Here is a 22,596-nt window from a genome sequence, read left to right on the forward strand (position 1 = left end):
AGGAGCACAGACGGGGCATCCGAGAAGAGGAGGATCTGAGCTGTTCTGTGCAAATCTACTGCAACAGAGCAGGTAAGTATAACATGTTTGTTATTTTTATTGAAAAAAAACAAGACTTTACAATCACTTCAAGGTTATAAAGGTTACGGCCCAATGGTGGTGGTCATCTGGGTACTAATAGTGAAGCCTAGTGGTGGTGGTCGTAATCCCCCCCCGCCTGTTTTGTCCCCCGTCCCCACTATTAAAAAAAATTGAGACAGAGAAAAGAGAAATGCCTGAGCAGGAATAAAGAAAATGTGCAGATTTCAGACTTTTATTGAGATTTCTTGAATTTTTCCATTACTATCATGGAGTTATTTGTACTGATGGCTTAATGCAACTAGAAGCATTCACCACCACAATAGACATATATGAGTACAGAGTCACTGCACACACAGACAGGATCTGGGAATGGTCACAGGCGAGGAAGAGGGGTGAATACGCCTAGTACGTAGAATAATGTCTAGATCAGCAGAACACGCAGGTGATGGATGGGGAAGAGACATCAAGATAAGGGGACAGGGGAGACAGGACACCGCTAGAAATAAGGAAAATTTTCAAATCTACGCAAAGATAACCCCTAACTTCCACATGTTTCTTGCCCACCACAACAAATCTCATACCATAATTCTACATTTTACCATCAACAACCAATATTAACTTCTGAGCTGCCAGATACATCAAACCTACCCAACTATGTCCTTCAACAAACTGAACTTGTAGCGTCTGCCTTACCTACTGACTACCCTGTTCATTGAGGACTCAGAAACCACCCATTCATAGTGTTATCTGAAGATTTCCAGATCCCAGCTCTAGATTATTATCAACAGATCTCCACTTTCTGTTCTCTTCTAAAGATCTCCCAATCCCAGTTTCCGGGTATGTTCCTGATCCATGCTATACATGATCAAATGGACATCTCTGGATCTCTTCTCTTAAAATGCATAGATCCTAGCTTTACAGTTTTTATCTGGAGATCACCAGGTCTCAATTCTACAGTATCGTATTGTGACCTGTAGATCCTAACCATCAAGTATAAAATGTATGGTCGCAATGTTTATGTGCCATAAACAGATCTCCAGCTGACTTCAACCTCACCCAGCAATCTCTGTCCATGGGCTTTCAGAGCTTAAAATGAATCTCACCAAAGCCACCAATTTGCTGCACTAATTCTACACCTCTACAGAGAAGAGTCAGTCTTCTGCAGCATGGGATGACTACCACATCTTTCCCTCTATATAAATCTCATCCACCACTTACCCCACACCTATCTGCTCTTACCCCTGTTAATTCCAATCACAAGGGGAACTAAGAGACAACACACCAGATGAACTACTGTCACCCAGGTTTTTGGATCCCCAAGAAACGCCAGACGCTGTTTAGAGGGGGAGGGGTGCAGGAAGCAGAACTTGCAAAGAAGAGATGGATAATGAATGGGGAAGAGGGGGACTTGGGGTAGAAGGTGCGGGTTGCAACTCTTCAGCAGGACACTTCCATGGTGTGATTGATCTGCCCAATCCCCTCGCTGCTTTCTGACTGGGTGCAGGGCCGTGGGCGTCCTCCATCCACAGAACTGGCGCTGGTGAGAGAAGCTGTGCGAGAACGGGCGAGTCGGGTCATGCTGGCGGAGGGCACTGAAGGCATAGAGAAGGGAGAACAGGATACATGTTACTAGAGAAGCTACAGATGAACACTGGCTGCATAACAGGAGCTCCAGTAGCAACTACATGGTTAACACCCTAACATATAAGACCTGGAACATGGCCAAGATTTAACCCTTTCATGCAGTAGGGTAGCAGCAGCCTGAGATTCTACAGGAACCTGCCAACCAGGACATGCTAACCAGAATAATAGGCCCCCTGGGGGAAGGAATGCCATGGGCCCCCTGGAAAAAGGAATGCCATGGGCTTCCCCACCCCAAGATTTAACACCAAGATAGGAGCCTGGTGATAGCCCTGTTACTTTAAAATTGATGTTCTAGAAAGCAGGCAAAGAGTACCCGTTTCCACTGTTACAGTGGCAGCTGCATGTAGTGATGACAGAGGTAGGGGCAGATGTCCCATAGCTGCCAGAGTCTGGGGTTATTCAGAGGGGTCCTCAGTAACTCTGAGTCTCACATTTGTGAGAGAGGGGCCCATTAGGAAGAGCTCCTTCCTGGTAGTACTGGGACTCAGAGGGGTAAGCTGGAGTTACAGCATCCTCTATGAGGGAGGTAGGCACAGCAGTCATGGGGTTGGGGTGAGCTACAGCACTGGGAACATGCAGCATTGACAGCAAATCTGACAGCAGAGCAGGGGAGGGGAACATTGGGTACCTGCACTGGCACTTTGTCTCCGATCCTTCAGGGAAGCAACTGAGGGAGAAAGACGAGGAGGGAGAGAGGGGCGCACACAGGGCAGTTATGAGGAGAGGTGGAGGAGACACAGAAATGTCACATTAACACATTAGATACAAATATTCTGAGAGACAGACATGGTACACTGCACACAGGGTGAGCAAAGACATAAACATTGTGGGAGGCAGACACAGCTATAGGACTGAGGAATGGATAGGGTGACACACAACCAATGTTAAACACTAAAATGGACTGTGGTAGACGTTACCACTTAGGAATGTGATGGTGGTTGTGAAGACTGGATACACACACACACACACACACATTGTAACACTATTGCCAAAAGGTGTACCCACAACTGCCAGACACACAACCAAACAAAATAACCAACAGACAAATGGCGAAGACCATTGGATACTCACCATTAGGCACACACCACTGGATACCCACCACCAGCCACTCACCAGCAACCACCATCCATCATCAGACACACACCATTGGATACCCCCTACCTTCAGGCACACACCATTGAATCCCTGCCTTCAGGCATTCAGCACTGGATAACTGCCAGTAAGAACACTCCAATAGGTACCCTTCACCTGGCACATACCACTGGATACCTGCCATCAGGCATTAATCCTTAGATACCCACTATCAGGCACACGCCATTGAATACCCACCATCAGGGACTTACCACTGAATGCTTGCCATCAGGCACACACCACATACCCGCCATCAGGCACACAACATTGGATACAGGTCATCAGGTACTCACCATATCAGACACACACCACTGGATACTGACCATCAGGGATTTACTATTGGATACCCCCCATCAAGCAAACACCACTGGATACCCACCATCAGGCACTCCCCATTAGATACCCACCACCAGGCACTTACCACTTGATACCAGCTATCAGGCACTCACCATTGTATACCCACCATCAACCATGCACTCTTGGATACCTGCCATCAGGCATCCACCATCGGATACCCAGCATCAGGGACTAACTTAGGCAGTCAACATTGGATACTCACAATCAGGTACTCCCCATTGCATAACCACCATTAGGGATTAACCACTGGATACCCTCCTTTAGGGATACACCAATGGATACTGTCCGTCAAGCACACACTATTGGATAATTGCCATCGGGCACTCATCGTTGAATACCTGTTATCAAGCACAAACTATTGCATACTGGCCATCGGACACACACCACTTAATACCTGCCATCAGGCACACAACATTGGATACCAGCCATTGAGCAGTGTGCCATATGAGCTATGATACCCCCACATGATACAGGTAAACTGTACTTACTATATCCCATTCCTTGGAGGAAATATTTGAAGGCTTCTGTCAGTTTTCCAGGCTGTGCAGGAGAAGGCATTATGTAACTACACTTCATATTAGCGACATCTCAAGACCCTCAAAATACCAGTGACCCCCTCCCACAGTCTTGTTTTTGTCTCATATGATTCCTTTTGTCTAACGATCTCCCATGACAGTCTGGACATGAATGTTTATTCATAGACATAGGGTTACTGAATGATATATAGAAATGGTTGGAATTACCTGTGTCACTTGAGGAAGTCCACCAGAATCGGCCATCTGTGGGGTCAGAAGAAGGGGCAACTAGTGAATAAATATGTTTACATAAGAAATGCAGCTCAGATGAAAAATAAAATATTGGTAAAAAAAGTGATGAACAGACACCACTCCCCAAAATGAGGAACCAAAAATTCCGTCCTCAGCTTGCTTCACCTGCTGCTATTGTGGTAAAACAGAAGCAGAACAACACTGAGGAAAACCCAGAATGGTCATAACAATTAGTAAAAAGGATGAGATGAGGGGTTAAAAATTCTATAGAAGGCGTTGGGTTAATTGTAGGAGGATGGTGCACAGTAAATGGAGGCTATGGAGAAGAAGGGGGTGGGAAAGATGGAGGAGAAATTGAGGGTGGGACAGATACTGAGGGATTGGAAGCCATGGGTAAGGGTGGGGGTGAAAGGTTGGAGGAGGGTGAGGCCGAGAGGTTGAATGAGGTTGAGCAGGTTGGAGTGGGCTGATACTGTGAAATGGAAGCTATAGGGAAAAATGGGGGTGGAATGGTTAGAAGAGGGTCACATTGAGGATTAGGAGAATTGGATGGTTGAAGAATGGTAATAATGAGGGATTGGAGGTGATGGAGAAGGTGAGGATAGAAAGGCTGGTGGAGGATGATACTGAGGGTTGGGATGGTTGGAGGAAGGTGATACTGAGGGATTAGAGGCTATTGGCGAGGACAGAGGTTGGAAGAGGTTGATACTGAAAGTTGGGGGAAGGTTATACTGAGGGATTAGAGGCTACAGGAGAGATTGGAGGAGGAAAGGTTGGAGGAGGGTGATACTGAAGGTTGGGATGGTTGAAGGAGGGTGAAACTGAGGGATTGGAACCTATAGGAGGGGGCAGAGGTGGAAAGTTTAGAGAAGGGTGACACTGAAGGTTGGAACAGCTGGAGGAGGGTGATAATGAGGGATTGGGGGTTATACCGGAGGATGGAGGTGGAAAGATAAGAGGAGGGTGATAGTGAAGGTTGAAATAGGTGAAGAAGGGTGATACTGAGGGATTGGAGGCTATAGGGAAGGGCGGAGATGGGCAGATTGGAGAAGGGTGGTGTCGTGGGTGGGGATGAGGTTGGCAAGGTTGAAATAGGCGTAATGCTGAAAAATTGGAGGCTATGGGTAGCAACAAAGTTAGGATGGTTGGAGGGGGGTGATACTGAGGGACTGGAGGCTATGGGGAAGGGATGTGGTTAATATTGTTGGAGGATGATGAAGCTGTGGGTTGGCAAGGTCGTAGTTGGTTAATGCTGAGGCATTTGAAGCTATGGGAATGGAGCAAGGTTAGGATAACTGGAGCAGGGTGATACTGTGGCACCGTAGGTTATGGGAAAGTGGTGAGATTAGTATAATATGAATAGGGTAATGCTGAAAGATTGGAGGCTATGGTAATAGGGAAAGGTTAGGATGGCTGGAGGAGGGCGACACTGAGGGACATGAGGCTATGGGAAAGGGATGAGGTTAGGGTGGTTGAAGGAGGATAACGCTGAGAGATTGGAGGCTATGGGGTAGGGATGAGATTAGCATGGTTGGGGGAAGGTAATGCTGAGAGATTGGAGGCTATGGGGAAGGAGTGAGATTAGGATGGTTGGGGAATGGTGATACTGAGGCACTGTAGGCAATGGGGAAGGGGTGAGATTAGTATGATTGGAGGAGGGTAATGCTAAGAGATTGGAGGCTATGAGAATGAGGCAAGGTTAGGATGGTTTAGAGGGTGAACACTGAGGCACCGGAGGCTTTGGGGAAGGAATAAGGTTAGAACAGTTGAATTAGGATAATGATGAGAAATTAGAGGCTTAGGGCAAGGGGTGCGATTAGCATGGTTGGAGAGGGTAATGCTGAAGTATTAAAGGCTATGGGGAAGGGGTGAGGTTGGGATGGTTTGAAGAAGGTGATAGAGAGCCACTGTAGGCTATGGGGAATGGATAAGATTAGCATGGTTGGAGGAGGGTAGTGCTGAGAGACTGGAGGCTATGCGAATGGGGAAGGTTATGATGGTTGGGGGGTGACACACAGGCACCAGAGGCTATTGGGAAGGGATAAGGTTAGGACGGTTAAAGAAGGGTAATGATGAAAGAATGGAGGCTATGGGGAAGGGGGAAGAGTAGTATAGTTGGAGAGGGTAATGCTGAAGTATTGAAGGCTATGGGGAAGAGGTGAGGTTAGGATGGTTTAAAGAAGGTGATACAGAGGCACTGTAGGCGATAGGGAAGGGATGAGATTAGCATGGTTTGGGGAGGGTAATGCTGAGAGATTGGAGGCTATGAGAATGGGGAAGGTTAGGATGGTTGGAGGGTGACACTGAGGCACCAGAGGCTTTTGGGAAGGGTTAAGTTTGGACGGTTAAAAGAGGGTAATGATGAAAGACTGAAGGCTTTGTGGAAAGGGTGAGGTTAGGGTGACTAGAGGTGGGTAATGTTGAAAGCAAGGATGAAGTTGAGATAGTTGGAGGAGTCTATAGGGAAGGGTAGGGGTGGGAAGGTTGGATATACTGAGGGGTCAGAGCCTGCAAAGAAAGATGAAGCCAGGACAGGGTTAAACTACTTCAGGAGTTCCCACAATTGTATGAGAGAAACAGTTTCAGTCACCTTCAGGAATGTTGTGTTTGTTGGGTCAAGTTTAGAATTACATTCAACCTGTTAGAGAAAAACACACAGTAAGATCTCCCCATCAATAAGATCTATAAAGAGAACAATTCTCTGGCAGCAGACACTGGGATGAAGCCAGGGACACTGGGGTGCAGGACATCAGCATTCAAAAAGGAAGGGACATGCAGCCAACACCAATGAGCAGTTATCATGATGTAACATCCCCACAACAGACCGTGACAACCATCATTCCCATAATGCTTCTCATTACACTACACAGTGTCTGACTAATCTCTATAAATCTTGTAACTGATTACACAGTGGGGTTGTTTTACTAAAGGCAAATCCACTTTGCACTACAAGTGCACTTGGAAGTGCAGTCGCTGTAGATCTGAGGAGAAGATCTGAAATGAGGGGAAGCTCTGCTGATTTTACAATCGAATCATTTACAGGCAAAAATGCTGTTTTTTATTTTCCTTGCATGTCCCCTTCAGATCTACAGCGGCTGCACTTCCAAGTGCACTCGTAGTGCAAAGTGGATTTGCCTTTAGTAAATGAACCCCAATGTGTCTAATCATGTACTAGGGATCTAGTAATCTACACTATATTGGGTCTGAACAATCACATGGTAATCTATAGTTAATATGATCCATAGATGGAGCGATTTTCTTGATTCCCCCATCAAAACAGTCAGTGTTGATGGGGGAATCCCTCCCGTGGAGCTATTAGGGGTTTTTTACGAAAGGCAAATCCACTGTGCACTGCAAGTGCACTTGGAAGTGCAGACGCTCTAAATCTGAGGGGTAGATCTGAAATGAGGGGAAGCTCTGCTGATTTTATCATCCAATCATGTGCAAGCTAAAATGCTGTTTTTTGTTTTCCTTGCATGCCCCCCACGGATCTACAGCGACCTTACTTTCATGTGCACTTGCAGTGCAAAGTGGATTTGCCTTTAGTAAATAACCACCATTGTGTTCTACCAGCAGCAGGGGGGTGGGGTGGGGTGGGGGGCTAGGGGGAGCTGTCCTTGCCGAGAAAACACAGTGATTATTGCTAGCGGCTTTGAAAGCCACTGGCAAACAAACATCACATGTAAAATCTGACAGGCTGGTTGTACCCAAGTTAATAAATCATCTTGGTTGCATTCAGCCTGCCCATACATGGTTCGAATCTCGGCCGTTTTCCTGCTGAATGGCGGAGATTCAAACCGTCTATGGCCGGCTTTAAAAGAGAAGTTGGGCTTTTTTTTATTTTTCAAAAATCATACTTACCTAGGTCCGGTGCTGCATCAGTCCCCCCTGGCTCTAATGCCGCGTACATACGGTCGGACTTTTCGTCTACAAAAGTCAGACGGACGCCGACGGACTAAAGCCGGCTGACAATCCGATCGTGTGTGGGCTTCCCCGGACTTTCAGCGGACTTTTCCAGCCGCAAATCTGACGGACTTTAGATTTGAAACATGCTTCAAATCTTTACGTCGTAACTATGCCGGACCCAGAAATCCGCTCGTCTGTATGCTAGTCCAACGGACAAAAACCCACGCTAGGGCAGCTATTGGCTACTGGCTATCAACTTCCTTATTTTAGTCCGGTGTACGTCATCATCATGTACGAATCCGTCCTACTTTTGTGTGACCGTATGTAGGCAAGTCCGTTCGTTAGAAAGTCCGCCTCAAGTCCGCCAAAAGTCCGTCGAAAGTCTGTCGGACGGGCTGTCGGACTTTTGTAGCCGAAAAGTCTGACCGTGTGTATGCGGCATGAGACTGAGAACGGAGTGATCAAAGACCGCTGATAGCTCGGTTCTCAGGAGCTCCCTGAGCAGAAAGCTGGTAACTGTCAGTCACCGGCTTTCTGCTCTGCTCCCATCCGCTCACTGAAGCGCTGGGCTTTGGAGGGGCGGGGGCGGCCGGCTCAGGCTCTCAGTGGCTCGCTAAGAGGCTGAGCCAGGTGCCGGGCCAGGCATGTGGGTGGAGCTCGACTTCATTATCGCGATTTTGCCCGAGCCTGGACTGGCTCTGTGACATCAGCGGACGTCGGCCCCCTGTCAGCTGAAAACAGGTCACAGGAGTGCAGAACGATCTGAACTCCTGTGATCCACAGGTGAAGTACAGCCAAACAAGCTTTGGCTGTATTTCTCTTTAATAAAAAAAAACCAAAAAACTTGGGCATAGTGTTTTAGCGATCCACTATACAAAGGGACTAACCTATGGCTGGGGATCTAGCAATGTACTACACACAGGCCTACCTGCTGCTGTAATCTGCTGGATCATTCAGTGTATGAGCAGAGACACAAGTGTAATGATACAATCTAATCCTACGTCTATGGACATGCAGATGTAGTACCAGATAGAAGAATTATCAGATGATAGAAGAGTACAGAACTGACCACACTGTCTTCAGCTGGGGAATTATCTCCAACCACCAGCATGACCGGAGCCCTGAGAGAGAGAGGACAGGGAAGAGAAAGGGACAGAGGGTAGGGGGGGATGATGAGAAAAAGATGTGGTGGTGAGAGATGGGGAGAGTGGAGGAAGGAGGGTCAAAGTTAGGGAGAGTGAAGGATGGGGGGGGGGCAGAGATGAGGAGAGCAGTGAATGAGGGGTTAGAGTTGGGGAGTGTGGAGGATGGGGGGTTCAGAGATCGGGAGAGTAGGGGATGGAGGGAGGGGGAACAGAGATGGGCAGAGTGGAGAAAGGAGGGTCAGAGATGAGAAGAGTGGAGGATGAGAGGGCATAGATAATGAGGATGGAGGATGGGGGGGGGGGGTAAGAGATGGGGAGAAAGGTGAATTGGGGGGGCCAGGGATGGGGAGAGGGGAGGAAGGGGGGTCATAGATGAGAAGAGTGGAGGACGAGGGGTCATAGATAATGAGGATGGAGGATGAGGGGGGTCAGAGATGGGGAGAATGGTGAATTGGTGGGGGGGGGCAGGGATGGGGAGAGTGGAGGATGAATATTGTGTAGGATGGGTGGGTGAGAGGAGGGGAGAGTGGAGGATGGTGTGGGGGGGGGGGGGGGTTGTCAGAGATGAGAGTGAAGGATGGGGGGGGTCAGAAATGGAGAGAATGGAAAATTGGGGAGTAAGATGGGGAGAGTGGAGGATTGGGGGAGAGTGGAGGATTGGGGGGGAAGGGGGGTCATAGATGGGAAAAACAGTGAATTGAGGGGGTCAGAGATGGAGAGAGTGGAGGAAGGGGGGTCAGAGATGAGAGGAGTGGAGGACGAGGGGTCATAGATAATGAGGATGGAGGATGGGGGGGGGGGGGTCAGAGATGAGGAGAACGGTGAATTGGGGGGGGCAGGGATGGGGAGAGTGGAGGATGAAGATTGTGTAGGATGGGTGGTTGAGAGGAGGGGAGAGTGGAGGGTGGTGGGTTGTCAGAGATGAGGAGAGTGAAGGATGGGGGGGTCAGAAATGGAGAGAATGGTAAATTGGGGAGTCAGATGGGGAGAGTGGAGGATGGATGGAGGGGGGTCAGAAATGAGGAGAACGGTGAATTGAGGGGGTCAGAGATGGAGAGAGTGGAGGATGGAGGTTGTGTAGGATGGGTGGGGGGTGAGAGGAGGTGAGAGTGGAGGATGGTGAGGGGGAGAGAAGAGATGGGGAAAGTGGAAGGGGGGGGGGTTGTCAAAAATTGAAGAGAGTGAAGGATTGGGGGGAGGGTCAGAGATGGAGAGAACAGTGAATGGGGGAGTCAGGGATGGTGAAAGTGGCGGATGGGAGAGTTTGAGATGAAGAGAGTGGAGGATGGTGAGGGAAGCGGTCAGAGATGGGGAGAGTGAAGGATGATGGGGGAAGAGGTCAGATATGGGGAGAGTGAAGGATGATGGGGGAAGAGGTCAGATATGGGGAGAGTGGTGAATGGGGGTTCAGAGATGGGGAAAGTGGAGGATGGGTGGGGGTCAAAGATAGGAAGAGCAGTGAATAGGGGGGGGGGGGGTCAGAGATGGAGGGAAGAATTGGGGGATGGGGAGAGTGAAGGATGGGGAGAGTGAAGGATGGGGAGGAGTGAAGGATGGGGAGGAGTGAAGGATGGGGAGGAGTGAAGGATGGGGGGAAGTGAAGGATGGGGGGGAGTGAAGGATGGGGGGGAGTGAAGGATGGGGGGGAAGTGAAGGATGGGGGGGAAGTGAAGGATGGGGGGGAAGTGAAGGATGGGGGGGAGTGAAGGATGGGGGGAGTGAAGGGTGGGGGGGGGGGTGAAGTGTGTGGGGGGGGGGGGGGGGCATTGGAGAGAAGGGGGTCAGAGATGGAGATGATGGACAGAAGGCAGAAGGGGGGGAAGACAGAAGCAGAGAGAAGTAAGCAGCGGGAAGATCACATGTCAGTAACAGGACACATATGATGGATATAACAAAGGCGATGGAGAAGAACTGACAGTACAATTTACTGACATGGGAACAGTGAGGAGACTGGAAGATGTCATCATGGGTCACATGACCACTGCAGAGCACAGATGACATATGACTTCCAGTATGGCAGTAATGTGAGGCTACATGGGCACTCCCATACTGATAGGTTTCCTGCATGCCACACAGCTGCCACATGTACATTCACAATGCCACTTACCTCAAAGTCTTGGCGTTCGGTACTGTCCCTGGACGGTTCATCTCCAGGTCTCTTCGGCTACAGAGTGACGAGACAGGTCATTGTGAGACACTATAGAAGCTTGTGTCATGTGTGACAATATACAGCATGTGGGATACATATTACAGCTCAGATATGATGGTACACACAACAATAGACAGACGGCTCCTACCCGTTGTACATGCTCCAGAAAAGCTGCAGATTGTTCTGGTTGACGCAGCTGCTGATCTGCTGGCGGTAATTCTGCACCAGCTCTGTGTTGTTCATCAATTCCTCCTGGGGGGGATACAGAATGTTAACTCCAAAGGTCAGCGATGTCCACCCTGAATCTGCTATGGTGCTACTACCAGAAAGATCCATTTTGTAGCTGCATTGCGATATTACAGTGCAGCGTTATTAATAGCTATAGATCTGCACATAAAAGACACCTATACTGCGCTATGCTACACTGCAGCACTGGAAGCAATATATGGATCTTGTTGAATCACAAGCAAACTGTTGGCATCATATAGCAGGACTATAACTCCAAGCAGAAACTACGGTAGATATAAAAAGTCTAAACACCTCTGTTAGAATGTCAGGTTTCTGTGATGTAAAAAAAATGAGACAAAGATAAATCATTTCAGAACTTTTTCCAGCTTAAATGTGACCTATAAACTGTACAACTCACAACTTGGGTATGAGTCTATCAGCATGGCACATCTTGACTTGTCAATATTTGCCCACTCTTCTTTGCAAAAACACCCCAAATCTGTCAGATTACGAGGGCATCTCCTGTGCACAGCCCTCTTTAGATCACCCCACAGATTTTCCATTTGGATTCTGGTCTGGGCTCTGGCTGGGCCATTCCAAAACTTTAAAGTGATTGTAAAGGTTCGAGTTTTATTCTTTTTAATTAACAAACATATCATGCTTACCTCCACTGTGCAGTTCGTTTTGCACAGAGTGGCCCTTCTGGGGTCCCTCGGTGGCTCTCGCGGCTCCTACGAATGACAGGAATGCCGCACTTGGCCCCGCCCCCCAGCGCCTGCATCATTGGATTTGATTGCTGCTATCAATCTATCCAATCAAGAGCAGAGAACCCCGGGCAGAGGAAGAGCGTGTCTCTGCCAGGGGATAATTCCAGGGCTCAGGTAAGTAAAACAGGGGGCTGGGCGGTCGGTCACTCCCAGGTGAGGGTTTACTACCCCTTTAATCCTTTTTTGATGAAGTCGTTCCTTTGTTGATTTGGATGTATACTTTGGGTTGTTGTCATACTGAAAGATGAAGTTCCTCTTCATGTTCAGCTTTCTAGCAGAAGCCTGAAGGTTGTGCCAATATTGACTGGTATTTGGAACTGTTCATAATTCCCTCTACCTTGACAAAAGCCCCATGTTCCAGCTGAAGAAAAACAGCCTCAAAGCGTGATGCTGCCACCACCATGCTTCACGGTGGGTATGGTGTCCTTTTGGTGATGTGCAGTGTTGTTTTTGTGCCAAACAGATCTTCTGGAATTATGGGCAAAAAGTTCAACCTTGGTTTCATCAGACAATAACACATTTTCCCACATGCTTTTGGGAGACCTCAGATGGCTTTTTGCAAAATTTAGCCGGGGCTTGGATGTTTTTCTTGGTAAGAAAAGGCTTCCATCTTGCCACTCTACCCCATAGCCCAGACATGTGAAGAATACGGGAGATTGTTGTCACATGTACCACACAGCCAGTACCAGATATTCCTGCAGCTCCTTTAATGTTGCTGTAGGTCTCTTGGCAGCCTCCCTGACCAGTTTTCTTCTTGTCTTTTCATCAATTTTGGAGGGATGTCCAGTTCTTGGTAATGTCATTGTTGTGCCATATTTTCTCCACTTGATGATGACTGTCTTCACTGTGTTCCATGGTATATCTAATGCCTTGGAAATTCTTTTGTACCCTTCTCCTGACTGATACCTTTTAACAATGAGATCCCTCGAATGCTTTGGAAACTCTCTGCAGACCATGGCTTTTGCTGTAGGTTGCAACTAAAAAAATGTCAGGAAAGACCTACTAGAACAGCTGAACTTTATTTGGGGTTAATCAGAGACACTTTTAAATGATGGCAGGTGTGTATTGACTCCTACTTAACATGAGTCTGAATGTGATTGCTTAATTATGAACACAGCTACATCCCTAGTTATAAGAGGGTGTGCACACTTTATTTTTACCCCCCCCCCACCCCCAGTTTTCAGTTTGTTTTTCAATTGAGTTGTACAGTTTATAGGTCACATTAAAGGTGGAAAACATTCTGAAATTATTTATCTTTGCCTCACAGAAACCTGACATTTTAACAGGGGTGTGTAGACTTTTTATATCCATTGCATGTCACTTCACAATGCCACCACTACCAACAGAAACGTATTGCCCTACCATAGCACTACTACTGCTGGGAGTCACACTCTCCATAGTGGTAACTGACACTTACTGCGGTGCTACCCGCAGCAGGAAGCATTATCAGTGCCTGGGTGGAACACATGTGACCAGTACATGGTAACAGTGGCAAACCCAACCGGGACAGGGGCTTTTGAAGGGGACCACAGGGTAGCCTCTTGCCTAGTGACTCTGGGCCCTGGCTTTTGAGGGGGCTCTATTCTTTGGCAGGTGTGTGCTTGGGGAACCCTTGGAATGGTTTTGCTTCAGGGCTCTGGTCGAAATCTCTCCGAAACACACAGATTCTGGGAACCAAGCACCTGGATACAGATTTGGGGCACCTGTGCCCAAACCAGCTATGACTGCTTCAACCCCCTCCTAGACTCAGAGACTCAGTCTAAACAGAAGATTATTATCAGTTCAAACAGCCGGATGCTAGTGTCTCCTGCTGCTTTGTGAAAGGCCCAACTGGGACAGAGGCTTTTGGAGGGGACTAAGGGCAAGCCTTCTACCCACTGATTTTGGCCCATGGAAAGGACCAGGGATTTTGTCATCTTCTTCTTCTGGTCAGATCATAGTGAAGAGCTCAGTTCAGCCTCTGTTCCCATGGAGAGAGCAGATCATTCTCTAATGATGGACAACAACGTGATGAAACGCCGAGAGCGAGGCTTGGATTTGAATAAGGACAATAAAGTTTCCCTTCTGGAGTGGATGGAAAGTAATATTAATCTTGTACAGGTTAATGGTCAGAGGAAATATGGTGGCCCTTCTGCAGACTGATTCGGAGAAGCCCCTCCACTTGGGACAGAAATATTTACCAACAATATCCCTTAAGAAGACTACAAAGATAAATTAATTCCACTTTTTTAGACTGCTAAAACATTGTGAGTTTTGTTTTTCTAGTGGACAGAATAAACAAGTTAACCACTTAAAGACCGCCTACCGCATATATACTGCGGCAGGGCAGCTCTACTGCACGAAATGACGTACATGTACATCATTTCGTGCAATAGATACTGTGGGCACGCACCCCATTGGACAGAGGGGGATCTACTATGTAAACAAGGCAGATCGCCATTCTGACAGGGGAGGACACAGAGTTCTTCTATTCCTGCTAAGCAGGAACACAGATCTCCATCCCCCACACAGTTAGCAAGCACCTCCTAGGAACACACTTAACCCTCTGATTGCCCCTGGTGTTAACCCCTTCCCTACCTGTGTCATTAGTACAGTGACAGTGCATATTTTTAGCACTGATCACTGTAATGTCACTGGTTCCCAAAAAAAGTGTCAGTTAGGTGTCAGATTTGTCCGCCGCAATGTCGCAGTCCCACTAAAAATCACTGTTCGCCGCCATTACTAGTAAAAAAAAAATAAAAATGCCATAATAATATCCTATAGTTTGTAGACGCTATAACTTTTGCGCAAACCAATCAATATACGCTTATTGGGATTTTTTTAACCAAAAATATGTAGCAGATTACATATTGGCCTAAATTGATGAAGAAATGCGATTTTTTACATTTTGTTATTGGGTGCGTTTTATAGTAGAAAGTAAAAAATGTATTTATTTTTTTTTTCAAAATTGTCATTTTTTTTTGTTTATAGCGCAAAAAATAAAAACCGCAAGGGTGATGAAATACCACCAAAAGAAAGCTCTATTTGTGGGAAAAAAAGGCATCAATTTTATTTGGGTACAGCATCGTACGATCGTGCAATTATCGGTTAAAATAACGCAGTGCTGTATCGCAAAAATGGCCTGGTCATTAAGGGGGTAAGACCTTCCGGGTTTGAAGTGGTTAAAGCCAAACACATGAAGACAGCTTGTGTAATGTACTTTGTGTATTTAGGGTCATAGACTGTTGCCGGACTGTCTGGGATCCCTGATTAGTCAAAGCATTGTGGGTGGGCAGTGACTGGAGGAAGCTGTATACTGACGGAAGCACCCAAACGGGGTGCCAAGCGATCTGTCACAGGTGTCTTTCTCTTCTTGTATAATTTCCCATTGTGTGCCTCCTAGGTGTGAATTCTCATTGTTAATTGAGTCACCTATTGTTTCTGTCTGTCTGCTAATCCTCTTGGAGATGTGACTAGTATTGTGTCCACTTTACCTTGTTACCGAACTATTGTGGGGTGTTTATAATAGATATACTGATGATTTTACTGTTTAAAGTTTGCATTGTTTAGGATAATGTGATCAAGCTCTTATCTGAATATGTGCGGTATAAATTCCGTGTGAACTTACAATAAAGAGTTCCAGTTTGCACCTAAGCTAGTGTGGTATAGATCTTGAGTGCAATTCTCAACTATAATACCTAGTTCCTGGTTCCGGAGTGGAGGAAGCTGTACACAGAAACCATCACCACAGGAATTGTAGTATCATCACCATACCAGCAGGTAGCAGTAAGCCCTGTTACCCTTACTGACAGTGGTGTCTCTGCATATCTAGAAGCCATTCTGTAAACCTGGCACAGTACATAACGCTGTATGACCCTACCTGGCTGAAGAGGTGAGACAGAACGGTGTCCGTGAGGGAGCTGGTCAGTCCAGACAGCTGGGGAGACACAAGCAGTGTGAGGACTCGGAGTGGGGAACACCAAAAAATATACAGGGCATGTCTTTGCCTGGCTTACCTTGGAAGCCGCCCAATCAATCCAGCCTTTTCCATTGGGATCAATGTTCAGCAGAACCAAACCTTCCACCAGTTCCGGGAATATTAGCTGTGAGAAGAGATCAGGCTTAGCGAGGGCAGTAAAAATCCAACAACTGGTTATACCAAGAACTATCTATGAAGGAAACCAGAATAACCATCCTCAGATATGTTTTTTTCCTAATGTAACCATTTCCTGAATATTCAGCCCAGGGGATTGTCATGTCTGTTGGGGCAGTGAAAAGAATTTGCCGATTGGCAAGGACTCGTACAGCTAGTCATCTTCTCAGGTTGTTTTTCCAAAAAAATCACCAGTTTTGTTTTTAACTTTCAAAAGTCACCTTTCCAGTACTGAGTCTGTCTAGTCAGTTTTCAGCATGATAATTTGGTAACAATTTTATTTTGGTATAGTTACAGTATCAGCATGATAGGGCAGTGTTCATCCTAATACTCAATAGACCAGGGGTAGGCAACCTGGGCCCCTCCAGCTGTTGCAGAATTACAAGTCTCATCATGCCTCTGGGAGAAATTGTAACTGCCAGCTTTGCAATGCCTCATGGGAAATGTAGTGCCACAACAGCTGTAGGGCACCAGGTTGCCTACCCCTGCAATAGACTGACTCATAAGGTCATAGTGATGGGTTCAGGTTTGGGTTATAGTGATGGGTTCAGGTTTGGGTTATAGTGATGGGTTCAGGTTTGGGTTATAGTGATGGGTTCAGGTTTGGGTTATAGTGATGGGTTCAGGTTTGGGTTATAGTGATGGATTCAGGTCTGGGAGATAAGGATGGGTTCAGGTTGGGTTATAGGAATGGATGCTGGTTTGGGATAAAAGGATGGGTTCAGGGTTGGATTATACAGATGGGTACAGGTTTGGGTTATACAGATGGGTTCAGGTTTGGGTTATACAGATGGGTTCAGGTTTGGGTTATACAGATGGGTTCAGGTTTGGGTTATACAGATGGGTTCAGGTTTGGGTTATACAGATGGGTTCAGGTTTGGGTTATACAGATGGGTTCAGGTTTGGGTTATACAGATGGGTTCAGGTTTGGGTTATACAGATGGGTTCAGGTTTGGGTTATACAGATGGGTTCAGGTTTGGGTTATACAGATGGGTTCAGGTTTGGGTTAAACAGATGGGTTCAGGTTTGGGTTAAACAGATGGGTTCATGTTTGGGTTATACAGATGGGTTCAGGTTTGGGTTATACAGATGGGTTCAGGTTTGGGTTATATAGATGGGTTCAGGCTTGGGTTATACAGATGGGTTAAAGGCTTGGGTTATACAGATGGGATCAGGTTTGGGTTATAGGGATGGATTCTGGTCTGGGATATAAGGATGGGTTCAGGTTGGGTTATAGGAATGGATGCTTGTTTGGGATAAAATGATAGGTGCAGGTTTGGGATATAAGGATGGGTTCAGATTTGGATTATAGGGATAGATTTTGGTTTGGGATAAAAGGATGGGTGCAGGTTTGGATTATAGAGATGGGTTCAGATTTGGATTATAGAGATGGGTTCAGGTTTGGGTTATAGGAATGGATTTTGGTTTAGGATATAAGGACGGGTTCAGGTTTGGATTATAGGAATGGATTCTGGTTTGGGATAAAAGAATGGGTTCAGGTTTGGATTATATAGCGATGAGTTCAGGTTTGGGTTATAGGAATGGATTCTGGTTTGAGATCTAAGGATGGGTTCAGGCTTGGATTATAGAGATGGGTTCAGGTTTGGGTTATACAGATGGGTTCGGTTTGGGTTATAGGGATGGATTTTGGTTTGGGATAGAAGGATGGGTTCAGGTTTGGATTATAAAGATGGGTTAAAGGCTTGGGTTATACAGATAGGATCAAGTTTGGGTTATATGGATGGATTCTGGTCTGGGATATAAGGACGGTTTCAGATTTGGGTTACAGGAATGAATTCTGGTTTAGAATATAAGGATGGGTTCAGGTTGGGTTAAAGGAATGGATTCTGGTTTAGAATATAAGGATGGGTTCAGGTTTGGGATAAATGAATGGGTTCAGGTTTGGGATTTAGAAATGGATTTTGGTTTAAGATAGAAGGTTTGTGATATAAGTATGGGTTCAGGTTTGAGTTATAGGGATGGTTTCAGGTTTGGGATGTAGGAATGAGTTCATGTTTGGATTATCGAGATGGGTTCTGGTCAGAGTTATAATGATGTATCCAGTCTTGGCTTATTGGGATGGGTTCAGGTTTGGGTTATAGGGATGGATTCAGGTTAGGGATATAGCAATGCGTTCATATTTGGGTTGTAGAGTTTGGATTTGGCTAGGGTTATAAGGATGTGTTTGGACTTGGGTTATAGGGATGGGTTCAGGTTAGCATTATAGTGATTGATTCAGGTTTGGGTTATAGGAATGGATTCTGGTCTGGGACATAAGGATGGGTTTGGGTTGGGTTATAGGAATGGATGCTGGTTTGGGATAAAAGGATAGGTTTCAGATTTGGGTTATAGGGATGGACTTTGGTTTGGGATAAAATGATGGGTTCAGGTTCCAAAAACGGATTCAGAATAGGATTATAAGAATGGGTTAGGGTTGTAGAGATGGATTCGGATTAGAATAATGTAGAAATGTTCAGGTTTGGGTTAGAGCGTGAGGTTTGGGTTAGGGTTATAAGAATAAATTAAGGTTAGGGTTATAAGGGTGGGTTCAGGCTAGGGATTCAGTGACACAGAGACAAGCTTAGGTTAGAGTTATAGAAATAGGTTTAGGTAAAGTTTAAAGGAATAGGTTCAGGTTAGGGTTGGGGGGGTGGATGGATTCAGTTTGGGGTTATATAAATGGGTTGTGGTTGAAGAGCTGTGCTTAAGTTAGTGTTATGGAAATGTGTTCAGGATAGGTTTATAGAGATGGGTTTAGGTTAGAGTTGTAGGGATAGGGTAAGGGTTGAGGTTTATTTATTTTATTTATTTATTTCAGGTACTTATATAGCGCTGTCAATTTACGCAGCGCTTTACATATACATTGTACATTCACATCAGTCCCTACTCTCAAGGAGCTTACAATCTAAGGTCCCTAACTCACATTCATACATACTAGGGACAATTTAGACAGGATCCAATTAAGCTACCAGCATGTCTTTGGAGTTATAGAGATGTGTTCAGGTTAGGGTTATAGGGACAGATTAGAGTATGGGGTTCAGGTTAGGATTATAGAAATGGGCACAGGATAGATATAGAACAATGGGTTTTGGGTAGGGTTATGGCGATAGGTTCATGGGGATGGGTTGAGGTTAGGGTCAGGTCAGCTGGTTCAGGTCACAAGGTCTCTTCATTTAGGCTCTGAATGTGGACATAGGTAATGTGTTTATGTAATTCACTTACAGCAAACTTGGCCAGGACATATGACCCAGCGCCCACGCCAATGCCAATGATGCTCTGAAAGCTGCAGGACAGAGAAAGGATTTGTCTGTAATCACATGAACATATGTACTCATTCTGCACAAATAAGTCTGAGGACAGAGCATCAACTGACACATGTGAACCCACAAAGACAGTTCACGAGCCTCACCCAAAGTGCTGCAGCACACTTGGTAACATGCCGGCCAGGTTTTCCATGGTGGGGTACTGATACCTGTGAGAAGAGAGGCATTTATAGTGTACAGCTTATAGCTGAACCCCTGGCACTGTAGAAAGTTTATACTACTTACCCCTGTGGGAATTGGGAGGCTCCCACCTGCTGTCCTGGGGCGTCTACATGACAAACAACAAAGTGCTTGGTGATCTCCTGCATGTCTTCGTAATTGAACAAGGTATTGAAGCAAAGCTTATCTGAAAGAAAGGAAAAGCATGGCATTGACTATCAATAATTTGGAAGAACAGAGGAAGATATGTGTCATCCATTCACTCACTGACTAGCTGGAGAAATCCTCTTTCAAAAGTGACAGATGATTAGAAGAGCCTTGTTCATTACAGTGTGTTTTACAGTCTGCATTCCATATACAGTTGTGCTCATAAGTTTACATACCCTGGCAGAATTTATGATTTCTTGGCTATCTTTCAGAAAATATGAATGATAACATTAAAACATTTTTCACTCATGGTTAGTGTTTGGCTGAAGCCATTTATTATCAATCAACTGTATTTACTCTTTTTAAAATCATAATGGCAACAGAAAATACCCAAATGACCCCGATCAAAAGTTTATATACCGCAGTTCTTAATACTGTGTATTGCCCCCTTTAACATCAATGACAGCTTGAAGTTTTTTGTGGTATTTGTGGATGAGGCTCTTTATCTTCTCAGATGGTAAAGCTGCCCATTCCTCTTGGCAAAAAGCCCCCAGTTCCTGTAAATTCTTGGGCTGTCTTGCATGAACTGCACGTTTGAGATCTCCCCAGAGTGGCTCAATGATATTGAGGTCAGGAGACCGAGATGACCACTCCAGAACCTTCACTTTATTCTGCTGTAGCCAATGACAGGTCGACTTGGCTTTGGCCTGTTTTGGATCATTGTCATGTTGGAATGTCCAAGTACATCCCGTGCACAGCTTCCTAGCTAATGAATGCAAATGTTCCTCCAGTATATTTTGATAACATACTGCATTCATCTTGCCTTGAATTTTTACCAAATTTCCCGTGCACATCCCCAAAACATCAGCGATCCACCTCCGTGTTTCACAGTAGGAATGGTGTACCTTTCATCATAGGCCTTGTTGAATCCTCTCCAAATGTAGCATTTATGGTTGTGGCCAAAAATTTTGGTCACATCACTCCAAATGACTTTGTGTAAGAAGGTTTGAGGCTTGTCTCTGTGCTGTTTGGCATATTGTAAGCGGGATACTTTGTGGCATTTGCATAGTAATGGCTTTCTTCTGGCGACTCGACTATGCAGCCCATCTTTCTTCAAGTGCCTCATTGTGCATCTTGAAACAGCCACACCACATGTTTTCAGAGAGTCCTGTATTTCACCTGAAGTTATTTGTGGGTTTTTCTTTGCATCCCGAACAATTTTCCTGGCAGTTGTGGCTGAAATTTTAGTTGGTCTACCTGACCGTGGTTTGGTTTCAACAGAACCCCTCATTTTCCAATTCTTGAGTAGAGTTTGAACACTGCTGATTGGCATTCTCAATTCTTTGGATATCTTTTTATATCCCTTTGCTGTTTATACAGTTCCACTACCTTTTCCGGCAGATCCTTTGACAATTCTTTTGCTTTCCCCATGACTCAGAATCCAGAAACGTCAGTGCAGCACTGGATGACAGATGCAAGGGTCTGTCAGGAGTCTAGAAACTCATTAACCTTTTATACACACACACTAATTACAAGCAAAGAGATCACAGGTGAGGATGGTTACCTTTAATAGCAATTCAAACCCCTTTGTGACAACTTGTGTGCATGTTATCAGGCCAAAATCACCAGGGTATGTAAACTTTTGATCAGGGTCATTTGAGAAGTTTCTGTTGTGATTACGATTTAAAAAGAGTAAACACAGTTGATTGATAATAAATGGCTTCAGCCAAACACTAACCATTAGTGAAATAAATGTTTTATGTTATCATTCATACTCTCTGAATAATGGGCAAGAAATCATAAATTCTGCCAGGGTATGTAAACTTATGAGCACAACTGTACAGGGAACACATACAGTATACCAGGGATGTGCAGTCAGGGGAGACAGGCCATGAACGTAAAAAAAAAAAAAAAAAAAAAAAAAACGTACTTCGAGGCTCGTGGGGGGGTGGGGCGGGGGGCTATGTAGCCTAAGTCCTTCCCCACTACTGGTAAAAAATTGGGGCTCCTGCAACCTGTGGTTCCAGAGATATGGGGCTCCTTGTGCAGCCTGTCAGAAGCTAAATACAGAGTGCCCACTTTAAATACAAGCTGACATACTCTGTTTGCAGCAGGTGGGGGTTGAGCTCACAGTGCCTCTCACTTCTTGTCAGAGGCACTGACCTCAATGAACAGCTTGGAGTCTTGGACCAATGGTAAAGTACCACTGGACCCAGCGGTCCAATAAAAATGCTGCAGTGGAGGCACGCCTCTCACTGCAGTGTCATAGAAGGGGCATGTGTCTTAAGCCTCGTACACACGGTACGAATGTTGGCCAACCGAGTGTCTGATTTTTGTCAAAAGGGCGTGTGCCAGGATCTTGTCTTGCATAGTAACGGTACTACGAGGAATTTCAGCTCTTGAGCTCCCCCCTTTGGGCCCCTTATGCTAATTTTGTGTGTGGTGAGTATTGATTCCGAGCATGCGTGTTTGTACTTTCGAGTTTTGTGTGACGGATTTGTGTACTGACCATACGAAAATCTGATGTCAAACCGCTGTCCGCCGAAAATTTACTAGCCTGTCATCCAACATTTGCTGACGGAAAATTGGACAACAATTGTCAAAAGGAGCATACTAACTGTAAGATTTTAGGAAAACAGTCTGTCAACAGATAATCCCC

General features: G+C 45.8%; 1 protein-coding gene across 8 annotated transcripts in view; it reads right to left on the reverse strand.

The window, feature by feature from the left end:
• Positions 1 to 286: 286 nt before the first annotated feature.
• NDRG4 (NDRG family member 4) overlaps positions 287 to 22,596 on the reverse strand; it is a 71,478-nt gene continuing 49,168 nt past the window's right edge. For 6 of the 8 annotated variants that reach the window (XM_073605624.1, XM_073605619.1, XM_073605623.1 and 3 more), the window contains 13 exons: positions 19,857 to 19,977; positions 19,718 to 19,780; positions 19,531 to 19,591; positions 16,171 to 16,257; positions 16,035 to 16,091; positions 11,329 to 11,432; positions 11,139 to 11,195; positions 8,956 to 9,007; positions 6,571 to 6,618; positions 3,957 to 3,992; positions 3,702 to 3,753; positions 2,354 to 2,392; positions 287 to 1,673 (listed from right to left, as the gene is read on the reverse strand). In XM_073605624.1, the coding sequence (XP_073461725.1) occupies positions 1,519 to 1,673; positions 2,354 to 2,392; positions 3,702 to 3,753; positions 3,957 to 3,992; positions 6,571 to 6,618; positions 8,956 to 9,007; positions 11,139 to 11,195; positions 11,329 to 11,432; positions 16,035 to 16,091; positions 16,171 to 16,257; positions 19,531 to 19,591; positions 19,718 to 19,780; positions 19,857 to 19,977 (932 nt within the window). In that variant the 3' untranslated portion in view covers positions 287 to 1,518. The remainder of the gene's footprint in view (positions 1,674 to 2,353; positions 2,393 to 3,701; positions 3,754 to 3,956; positions 3,993 to 6,570; positions 6,619 to 8,955; positions 9,008 to 11,138; positions 11,196 to 11,328; positions 11,433 to 16,034; positions 16,092 to 16,170; positions 16,258 to 19,530; positions 19,592 to 19,717; positions 19,781 to 19,856; positions 19,978 to 22,596) is intronic. The other 2 variants (XM_073605622.1, XM_073605626.1) reach the window with 1 other exon arrangement.

Source organism: Aquarana catesbeiana, linkage group LG11 (genome assembly GCF_042186555.1).
Source record: "Aquarana catesbeiana isolate 2022-GZ linkage group LG11, ASM4218655v1, whole genome shotgun sequence".
NCBI classification, from domain to species: domain Eukaryota; kingdom Metazoa; phylum Chordata; class Amphibia; order Anura; family Ranidae; genus Aquarana; species Aquarana catesbeiana.